This window comes from Littorina saxatilis, linkage group LG6 (assembly GCF_037325665.1).
Source record: "Littorina saxatilis isolate snail1 linkage group LG6, US_GU_Lsax_2.0, whole genome shotgun sequence".
In the NCBI taxonomy this organism is placed as follows: Eukaryota; Metazoa; Mollusca; class Gastropoda; order Littorinimorpha; family Littorinidae; genus Littorina; species Littorina saxatilis.
Genome location: NC_090250.1, coordinates 6,976,731 through 6,987,575, shown reverse-complemented (window position 1 = coordinate 6,987,575; position 10,845 = coordinate 6,976,731). Strand labels below are relative to the sequence as shown.

At 47.0% G+C, this 10,845-nt stretch overlaps 2 protein-coding genes across 2 annotated transcripts; one reads left to right on the top strand and one right to left on the bottom strand.

The window, feature by feature from the left end:
- Nucleotides 1–2,501, bottom strand: LOC138969666 (uncharacterized protein F54H12.2-like). The gene is made up of 3 exons (XM_070342524.1): nucleotides 2,363–2,501; nucleotides 1,892–2,005; nucleotides 1–1,094 (listed from the first exon to the last, which is right to left on the bottom strand). The coding sequence occupies exons 1-3, from the start codon at nucleotides 2,499–2,501 to the stop codon at nucleotides 1–3; spliced, it is 1,347 nt and encodes a 448-aa protein (XP_070198625.1).
- A 5,031-nt stretch (nucleotides 2,502–7,532) lies between these two features.
- LOC138969665 (uncharacterized protein F54H12.2-like) lies at nucleotides 7,533–10,033 on the top strand. The gene is made up of 3 exons (XM_070342523.1): nucleotides 7,533–7,671; nucleotides 8,029–8,142; nucleotides 8,940–10,033. The coding sequence occupies exons 1-3, from the start codon at nucleotides 7,533–7,535 to the stop codon at nucleotides 10,031–10,033; spliced, it is 1,347 nt and encodes a 448-aa protein (XP_070198624.1).
- Nucleotides 10,034–10,845: the final 812 nt, after the last annotated feature.

Here is a 10,845-nt window from a genome sequence, read left to right as displayed (position 1 = left end):
TCAGGTCGAAAAGTCCACCAACACGTTTCTATGTTTATCAACCTCAATGAGAGACTGGAATTCTCCGTGCGCTACCACGTTGACGGTATTGGGCAGAGGGTTGGCAAAATGAATCTCTAGTCTCAGGTTCCCGTGTTTTATAAGCTGTGCGTGACCTCCACCTGCGGCCTCGTCAGGCGTCAAATCAAAAGCAAACAACGTGTAACCCTCCGAATAGTCGTCGTAGGTAATGTCGTTCCCCTCGTCTCCCTGTGACTTGCCGACAGCTTCGAACAAAGTAAAGTAGCTGCGCGCATACAGACCACGAGCAAAGTCGGGAGTGAGTGGCTTGGCAGGGATTTGCCGACCGTCAATATGCAGGGCAAGGTAGTTGACATCGAGATGCAAGAAATTATACGGATTTCTTCCATATTGTCCGTGAAACGCTTGATTGTGTATCAGACCGATGACCAAGCGTTGTGGCAGCTGTCCGAGGAAAAGATTTTCCTTATTGATTTGCATATTACCCTGAGGCACAGCGAATATTTTGGTGACAACTCTCTGCACAGGGTATTTGGCGGTGCCTTTTTCGAGAGCGAGGGCGTGCGCCATCTGCACACTGGGTGCCACTTTCACTTTGCGTACAAACAGAGAAACATCAACAAGTTTGACTTTGAAAGCAACACCGTCGGCGTTTGAATGTAAACAGAAGGCGTCTCTGCTTCTGACCAGTTTCATCTTGAGGGCGACACCGTTGACAAAAAGTTTGTCCTGTTGAAACAGATCAAGATGAGGTCTCCCATATAGCTCGACCACGCAACTTTCAGCGACTCGACGGCGTCGTGACTGTAATCCTCTGTTGTGGTTGTGTGCCGCTTCCAGATGTCCCTTTGTGTCTTTGTACCAAAGACTGTTTTGTAGTCGTGTGTTTTTTGTGTCGGTTCCGTAGGACATGAGCGTCTCCAGATAGGCGCGATACGGGTAGGTGTTGGTGGACGGCGTGACAAGTGTGTCGTTGAGGTACAGATCCATCTGACTCCAGAGAGAGTGTAAGAGCAGGTTTTCAGGTCCGACATCAGCGTCAGCAGCCAGATTGGTGTCATCGGCATTGGACACTTTTAATCGCACATACAAATAAGAGGAATTTAGGTCTAGGTATTCGTCTCCGCCGCTCGAGACAAAGAATTCAACAGGGCCTGCGTCGGTGAGTGTAGAAAGCGGCCGATACTCTACGTGGTGTCCCCCCAGGATTGTGGTCTGGGTAGGTGGTAGTTGAAAAATGTCAAGTTCTGACTTTGGACAGGGATGAGAAAATTTGTGTATAAGATGTCCCGCCATGACGTTCTTTCAAGCGAAGATGTCTTTCTTGTGACGCTGTCCACGTTTTGATTTGGTTTTTGTACGTTTCTTGGCTGGAACACCGGGCGGGGATCCTCGTCGATTGAACAATACATCACCTCCGAGTCGCTTTAGTTGTTGTACTCCCCGTCTTTTCAACGCCGTTTTTATATCTCCCCCGGCAGTGACGTCAGACAATACATCGGTACCGAACCTAACAAGTCGTTTAGGTACTTGACTTTTGAGAGTCGGGAGCACGACACTGCGCAATAGACCTTTGAACAATGAACCCAAACCGTGGCCCCTTTGCACGTGGGCGCCAGAAAAATAAGGTAGGTTTCCACCGACCTGTGCGGCATAATAATCATTATACACACCGGGGGAGTCGTTGTATAGGGTTTTCATTGTCACGCGTAAGGTCGGGGTCTTAGTTGAAGAGTCACAATCACCTGTCCTGTCTCGAATGGTATGAGCTCCCCTGCGCCGTTTCTTATATTGATGGTGATGTGATCAAAAGCGTTGAAGGCGACAGGAACAAAGTGTATATCATGATAGGTCTGAAAAATAAAATCACCGTGCTTCCCCTTCACAGGCACCATCCTTAATAAAGGAGCTCTTGTGTCACCTACGACACGATCTTGAACCACACTAGCGTACACATACAGAGCCGTTAACCCTCGATTCAAGTCTGCAACACGAACACCTCTGGTAAATTTGACGAGAGTAGCATCTTCAAACCCGAAGATGTCTCTGAGATTTTTTGACAGTGTTACTATCATATTTGAGGGAACAGCGATGGTCACCTTTCGAGAATGTTCGTCATACTCAAATTTTAGCGTTTTTTTTAAACTAGATGGAACCTGTTTTTGAATACCCACAATCAGATGTTGTACGGATTCATATTGTCCACCAGGAAGTGTGATGACACGGTGTCGCAGTGAGGAAGCGGTTTCTCCCGAAGATATTCTTTTGTGTCGTATTTGCAATGTCACTCGCGCTTCGTTGTCGCCGAGGTTGACCCAAGACCGCGGATAGCATATCTCACTTAATCCAACCTCATAGGCCCCTTCGAGGTGAAGAGGCGGATCGATTTTGACCGTGAAGCTGGCCAGTGTGTTGTCGGGATAGTAGTCTAATGAGGCGTTGCTGGGGAGAGTAAGGTAGACGGAGGAAGAACGATCCATGGTCGCCGTTTTAAAGAAGGATTTGGTAACAGATAACCAATGTTAGCCGATAGAATGGACGTCCAAAGGGTTTGATTAGTGTCTGTCGTGCTGAGGTTGTATATAGCGGCGATAATAGCTGTTGCAGCGACAATCACTTGAGCCAAAAAGACGACCAAATGTTTAGGCTGTGTCCTCCCGTCCGAGATCGTGGACGAAGACGACGCTCGGTTGTTCATGGCGACTGAGTAGATTCGGTGAGAAGTCTGACGTTTTTATAGTGACGCACTTCTTTGCGAGGTATCCAGCTGTTGAAATTGTCCGAATACCCCAACCACTTTACCAACACGTGATCACGACGTCTTCTGACGATTTTTTCAACGGCGTACACGCCCGTGTCCTCGACACGTTGTAATTCGGGTTCGTAGAAGGTTCCTCTGACGCGTTCCCCAGCGTCGTCTACGATGGTGTAGATGTAAGGATGAGTGCGGTTGACACGTCTTTGCACGGTAAACAGTTCTCGAGTCCAGGCGGGTAAAAAGCCCTTATCAAACGCGACCTTGCTTCGAGCGATACGAACACGATCTCCAGCCTTCAGACTCGGGGCTAAGAATTTAGACTTTATTGCTCGCGCATCATGCTTGTCGTAGAGAGCTCGATGTACGAGGTGTAAGTTGTCAATCCCAACGAGTCTCGGCTGTGTTTGAATACTTCGATGATAGGTTGAGTTGTAATTCTTCACCAAAGACTCCAAGACATCAACGTATCGTTTAGTACCGTTAGCGGTAAAGTATCGATACATTTTACTTTTGAAGGTGCGATGAAACCTCTCGATGATGGCTGCTTTTGTATCTTCGTTTTCTGTCGTGAAGAAAGTGATCTGATGTTGTTTGAGAAAACCTTGGAAATGTTTATTTTTAAACTCAGTCCCTTTGTCCGTTTGAAGATACTTGGGGGTAACTTGCGAGTGTCGGAGTATGTCTCCAAAAGCTTGGACAATTTCTTTTCCTGTTTTTGAACGCAGCGCTCGTACGTGAGCCACCTTTGAAAAGACGTCGATAACCGTCAGAAGATATTTTCTTCCGCTGTTGTGACGAGCGAGACTGTTGAGGTCAGCCAGGTCAGCTTGCCACTGCACGCCGGGACCCGAAACGATGGTAGGTCGTCTGATAAATCGACGACGCACGGGACGATGAAGAGTGTAAGCGTCCTGACTGAGCAACCAAGATCGCACACGACGCAAAGATAGTCTGGAAGCTCGTCGAAAAACGTCTTGTCCTCCGTAGGCCCCGGCGTGTGAGGGTTCGTAGTATGTGTTTAATGTTTCCAATTTTCCCATGACTTTCCGAGATAACGATCGGAAATGTATTCGCTAGGAATATTGATGTCTTTTAAACCTTGAGCAAAAACTTCCCAACCTTGTGGAGGCGCTCTGTTGCTATTTTTCTGAGAGCGCACGGCGTCGTGCACCAAATCTAAGATATGTGTGCCAGGAACGGGGTTGCCTCGATGAATAAGACCACCGTCGTTGGGATTGTAGGTTAAAGTGTTGCTATTTAATCGTTTCAGTAGTTTTTTCCCTTTCGAACGAAGATTGTTTGGTAAGCTTTGTACCACCTCCGTTTCTACAACTTTTTTGGCGGCGGCGGCGGCGGTGGCGGGCTGCGGCGGTGACACCTCGGTCTTCTGCGGCGGCGGTGACAACCCGGCGGTGTCTGTGACGGCGGCGGTGTCCGGCGCGGCGAGTCCCGGCTGCCGGCGTTGGTACTGATCGTAGAAAGTGCGATACCGCTGTAATATGTGTTGATAGGAGCGTAGTTGTTCTTCTAAACTTTGGGTAGGGTGTCGAAGAATTTGTTCCATGTCGTTGTTTAAATCATTCAGTTTGTTAACCACGGGGTGCACAGGTTCTTGAATATGTTTGGTGTTGACAGGTACGAGCTTCATCTTGATTGTATGGTTCATATTTGCATCAGTCCACTCAACAGCTTGACAGCTAGGGGCACAACAAACGGTAAGAAACCACCAGACTGAATAAGTTGAATTCTTTGTGAGGCGTTAATGCTGGGACTGATTAATCGTCGGAGACCTTGTCTGTGTCGACCCCAGCGACGCTTCTGAGCTGAGGACAGAGGTACTTTCCCTTTTAGCACATTCAACACAATTTCGCATAATCGATCAAGGATGAGAGGTTTTTCTTGCAACATTTGTCTTCGCTGTCTTCTGTTGGCGCGAAGAAAAGGAATAAGAGGTCTCAAACGCGTCTGTATTGTTGAGGCGACCATGATGATGCTGGAAACAGATTTTGTTGCGTTTCGCTTTTTATACCCTTGGGACATACACAATCGGTTCTTCCGCCAACACGTGAGTCCTGACACGATGTTCATTGGCGGTTGTTTGTTTGAAATCCAAAAACAGGTATCCATAAGCTTCTTTGGTCGCATCCTCATAAGCTTCTCTTAAAAAGGCATGTTTCTTAGGAAACACCTGCAGCGCCAGGCGTAATATCTGATCCGCCGAGCGGGGATTTTTACCAATCCATATATAATGGGAATTCAGAGAGATTGTGCGGTGTTGAGGACTGGAGTGGAACACGTTTTGAACCATGTATGCAACACTCGTGTTTTGGTGATGAGACTTTTTTATAAAATAATCAGCGACCTTCTTTTCAATCAATCTGTCTCCCATAAAATCGTCAATAATAAGAAAACAATTATCGATACCGCCTTCCACCAAATCTAAACTTTCGACAAACTGTATTGGAACTGGAGATTCTTGCGACAACTGGTCAAACGCAGACTGGTGTTGTTGGTATACATACACTACTCTGTCTATTGGAGGAGAGACTCGTTGACGACATAAGCGGACGAGTTGGGTTATAAAGAAAGTTTTCCCACATCCGGATGGACCAGCCATAAGCAGAGTGAATGGATGTTGGAGGGTCATCGTTAAAAATAAAAATAAAGTCCACCCCTCCTTTTATACCCTGAGCATCGGGGCGCGTGTGCGTGCGTGCGTGTGTGTGTGTGAGCGTGCGTGTGTGCGTGTGTGACTAAAGAAAATATTCCAAGCAATCAAAAAAAAACACTGTTTGAAGGTTTGAACAACATTATTATTGAACATAAATGCATAATGTCATGAACGATTCATTGATAATATCTAATTCCGTCAACAATATGAAACTTTCTTTGACAATTTATTTTTAATAATTTTGGTAAGAAACAATTCTGTTCTCAAATATGTACAACGACAGTAATCCGCTCCTATCAACACATATTACAGCGGTATCGCACTTTCTACGATCAGTACCAACGCCGGCAGCCGGGACTCGCCGCGCCGGACACCGCCGCCGTCACAGACACCGCCGGGTTGTCACCGCCGCCGCAGAAGACCGAGGTGTCACCGCCGCAGCCCGCCACCGCCGCCGCCGCCGCCAAAAAAGTTGTAGAAACGGAGGTGGTACAAAGCTTACCAAACAATCTTCGTTCGAAAGGGAAAAAACTACTGAAACGATTAAATAGCAACACTTTAACCTACAATCCCAACGACGGTGGTCTTATTCATCGAGGCAACCCCGTTCCTGGCACACATATCTTAGATTTGGTGCACGACGCCGTGCGCTCTCAGAAAAATAGCAACAGAGCGCCTCCACAAGGTTGGGAAGTTTTTGCTCAAGGTTTAAAAGACATCAATATTCCTAGCGAATACATTTCCGATCGTTATCTCGGAAAGTCATGGGAAAATTGGAAACATTAAACACATACTACGAACCCTCACACGCCGGGGCCTACGGAGGACAAGACGTTTTTCGACGAGCTTCCAGACTATCTTTGCGTCGTGTGCGATCTTGGTTGCTCAGTCAGGACGCTTACACTCTTCATCGTCCCGTGCGTCGTCGATTTATCAGACGACCTACCATCGTTTCGGGTCCCGGCGTGCAGTGGCAAGCTGACCTGGCTGACCTCAACAGTCTCGCTCGTCACAACAGCGGAAGAAAATATCTTCTGACGGTTATCGACGTCTTTTCAAAGGTGGCTCACGTACGAGCGCTGCGTTCAAAAACAGGAAAAGAAATTGTCCAAGCTTTTGGAGACATACTCCGACACTCGCAAGTTACCCCCAAGTATCTTCAAACGGACAAAGGGACTGAGTTTAAAAATAAACATTTCCAAGGTTTTCTCAAACAACATCAGATCACTTTCTTCACGACAGAAAACGAAGATACAAAAGCAGCCATCATCGAGAGGTTTCATCGCACCTTCAAAAGTAAAATGTATCGATACTTTACCGCTAACGGTACTAAACGATACGTTGATGTCTTGGAGTCTTTGGTGAAGAATTACAACTCAACCTATCATCGAAGTATTCAAACACAGCCGAGACTCGTTGGGATTGACAACTTACACCTCGTACATCGAGCTCTCTACGACAAGCATGATGCGCGAGCAATAAAGTCTAAATTCTTAGCCCCGAGTCTGAAGGCTGGAGATCGTGTTCGTATCGCTCGAAGCAAGGTCGCGTTTGATAAGGGCTTTTTACCCGCCTGGACTCGAGAACTGTTTACCGTGCAAAGACGTGTCAACCGCACTCATCCTTACATCTACACCATCGTAGACGACGCTGGGGAACGCGTCAGAGGAACCTTCTACGAACCCGAATTACAACGTGTCGAGGACACGGGCGTGTACGCCGTTGAAAAAATCGTCAGAAGACGTCGTGATCACGTGTTGGTAAAGTGGTTGGGGTATTCGGACAATTTCAACAGCTGGATACCTCGCAAAGAAGTGCGTCACTATAAAAACGTCAGACTTCTCACCGAATCTACTCAGTCGCCATGAACAACCGAGCGTCGTCTTCGTCCACGATCTCGGACGGGAGGACACAGCCTAAACATTTGGTCGTCTTTTTGGCTCAAGTGATTGTCGCTGCAACAGCTATTATCGCCGCTATATACAACCTCAGCACGACAGACACTAATCAAACCCTTTGGACGTCCATTCTATCGGCTAACATTGGTTATCTGTTACCAAATCCTTCTTTAAAACGGCGACCATGGATCGTTCTTCCTCCGTCTACCTTACTCTCCCCAGCAACGCCTCATTAGACTACTATCCCGACAACACACTGGCCAGCTTCACGGTCAAAATCGATCCGCCTCTTCACCTCGAAGGGGCCTATGAGGTTGGATTAAGTGAGATATGCTATCCGCGGTCTTGGGTCAACCTCGGCGACAACGAAGCGCGAGTGACATTGCAAATACGACACAAAAGAATATCTTCGGGAGAAACCGCTTCCTCACTGCGACACCGTGTCATCACACTTCCTGGTGGACAATATGAATCCGTACAACATCTGATTGTGGGTATTCAAAAACAGGTTCCATCTAGTTTAAAAAAAACGCTAAAATTTGAGTATGACGAACATTCTCGAAAGGTGACCATCGCTGTTCCCTCAAATATGATAGTAACACTGTCAAAAAATCTCAGAGACATCTTCGGGTTTGAAGATGCTACTCTCGTCAAATTTACCAGAGGTGTTCGTGTTGCAGACTTGAATCGAGGGTTAACGGCTCTGTATGTGTACGCTAGTGTGGTTCAAGATCGTGTCGTAGGTGACACAAGAGCTCCTTTATTAAGGATGGTGCCTGTGAAGGGGAAGCACGGTGATTTTATTTTTCAGACCTATCATGATATACACTTTGTTCCTGTCGCCTTCAACGCTTTTAATCACATCACCATCAATATAAGAAACGGCGCAGGGGAGCTCATACCATTCGAGACAGGACAGGTGATTGTGACTCTTCAACTAAGACCCCGACCTTACGCGTGACAATGAAAACCCTATACAACGACTCCCCCGGTGTGTATAATGATTATTATGCCGCACAGGTCGGTGGAAACCTACCTTATTTTTCTGGCGCCCACGTGCAAAGGGGCCACGGTTTGGGTTCATTGTTCAAAGGTCTATTGCGCAGTGTCGTGCTCCCGACTCTCAAAAGTCAAGTGCCTAAACGACTTGTTAGGTTCGGTACCGATGTATTGTCTGACGTCACTGCCGGGGGAGATATAAAAACGGCGTTGAAAAGACGGGGAGTACAACAACTAAAGCGACTCGGAGGTGATGTATTGTTCAATCGACGAGGATCCCCGCCCGGTGTTCCAGCCAAGAAACGTACAAAAACCAAATCAAAACGTGGACAGCGTCACAAGAAAGACATCTTCGCTTGAAAGAACGTCATGGCGGGACATCTTATACACAAATTTTCTCATCCCTGTCCAAAGTCAGAACTTGACATTTTTCAACTACCACCTACCCAGACCACAATCCTGGGGGGACACCACGTAGAGTATCGGCCGCTTTCTACACTCACCGACGCAGGCCCTGTTGAATTCTTTGTCTCGAGCGGCGGAGACGAATACCTAGACCTAAATTCCTCTTATTTGTATGTGCGATTAAAAGTGTCCAATGCCGATGACACCAATCTGGCTGCTGACGCTGATGTCGGACCTGAAAACCTGCTCTTACACTCTCTCTGGAGTCAGATGGATCTGTACCTCAACGACACACTTGTCACGCCGTCCACCAACACCTACCCGTATCGCGCCTATCTGGAGACGCTCATGTCCTACGGAACCGACACAAAAAACACACGACTACAAAACAGTCTTTGGTACAAAGACACAAAGGGACATCTGGAAGCGGCACACAACCACAACAGAGGATTACAGTCACGACGCCGTCGAGTCGCTGAAAGTTGCGTGGTCGAGCTATATGGGAGACCTCATCTTGATCTGTTTCAACAGGACAAACTTTTTGTCAACGGTGTCGCCCTCAAGATGAAACTGGTCAGAAGCAGAGACGCCTTCTGTTTACATTCAAACGCCGACGGTGTTGCTTTCAAAGTCAAACTTGTTGATGTTTCTCTGTTTGTACGCAAAGTGAAAGTGGCACCCAGTGTGCAGATGGCGCACGCCCTCGCTCTCGAAAAAGGCACCGCCAAATACCCTGTGCAGAGAGTTGTCACCAAAATATTCGCTGTGCCTCAGGGTAATATGCAAATCAATAAGGAAAATCTTTTCCTCGGACAGCTGCCACAACGCTTGGTCATCGGTCTGATACACAATCAAGCGTTTCACGGACAATATGGAAGAAATCCGTATAATTTCTTGCATCTCGATGTCAACTACCTTGCCCTGCATATTGACGGTCGGCAAATCCCTGCCAAGCCACTCACTCCCGACTTTGCTCGTGGTCTGTATGCGCGCAGCTACTTTACTTTGTTCGAGGCTGTCGGCAAGTCACAGGGAGACGAGGGGAACGACATTACCTACGACGACTATTCGGAGGGTTACACGTTGTTTGCTTTTGATTTGACGCCTGACGAGGCCGCAGGTGGAGGTCACGCACAGCTTATAAAACACGGGAACCTGAGACTAGAGATTCATTTTGCCAACCCTCTGCCCAATACCGTCAACGTGGTAGCGCACGGAGAATTCCAGTCTCTCATTGAGGTTGATAAACATAGAAACGTGTTGGTGGACTTTTCGACCTGATGAATCAGATTCAACTAATGAATATTTTCAAGTCTGATCCGTATACTCGAGGTGTGGTCAAACATGTTTGTGCCAGAGACTTACTACCCACAAAAATAGCTCGGCGAGATTTACCCGAAGCCTATGTGGTTAACTGGGATCCCGCCCACCTGCCGGGATCACACTGGGTGGCCCTCTTCCTACACCCAGTTACCGGTGGAGAATTCTTCGATAGCTACGGGTTGCCACCACCTCCAGAGTGTCAAAATCTACTCGATCAGTGTTCTCAGCAAAAATGTAATACCGTTATGTTTCAAGAAGATACTTTAGTGTGTGGTCAGTACTGCGTGTTTTATTTAATTCATCGATGTCGTAAAGTTTCATTTGAACATATTACACGTGCTTTGTCACGCCCTGACAACGATCCCATGGTGCATGCGTTTGTGAATTATTATCATCCCGAACTTCCTTTTCGATAAACTTATTCATTATTGTACAGTCTACTTCGTTTATAACGTCGCCGGATATAACGTCACCCCGTTATATTGTCACCCAAACATCGGTCCCGGCTCAATTCCTTCTTTCCAAGACTATTTTAACCTCGGATATAACGTCACCGGATATAACGTCACCCAGTTATAACGTCACTCATCCATGTCGGTTATAACGTCATATCAATCCCCATATGCAGCAGTTTGCATAGTGAACGACTGTCAAGGCATGTTCATTTCCCCTACACGTGTCACAAGTTTTGTGTATTAACGGTATTCAAGTTGTTCCGTTTTCCCGTTGTTAGAGGCCCAAGGAAACTAGGTTCAAGGCATAATTATTTT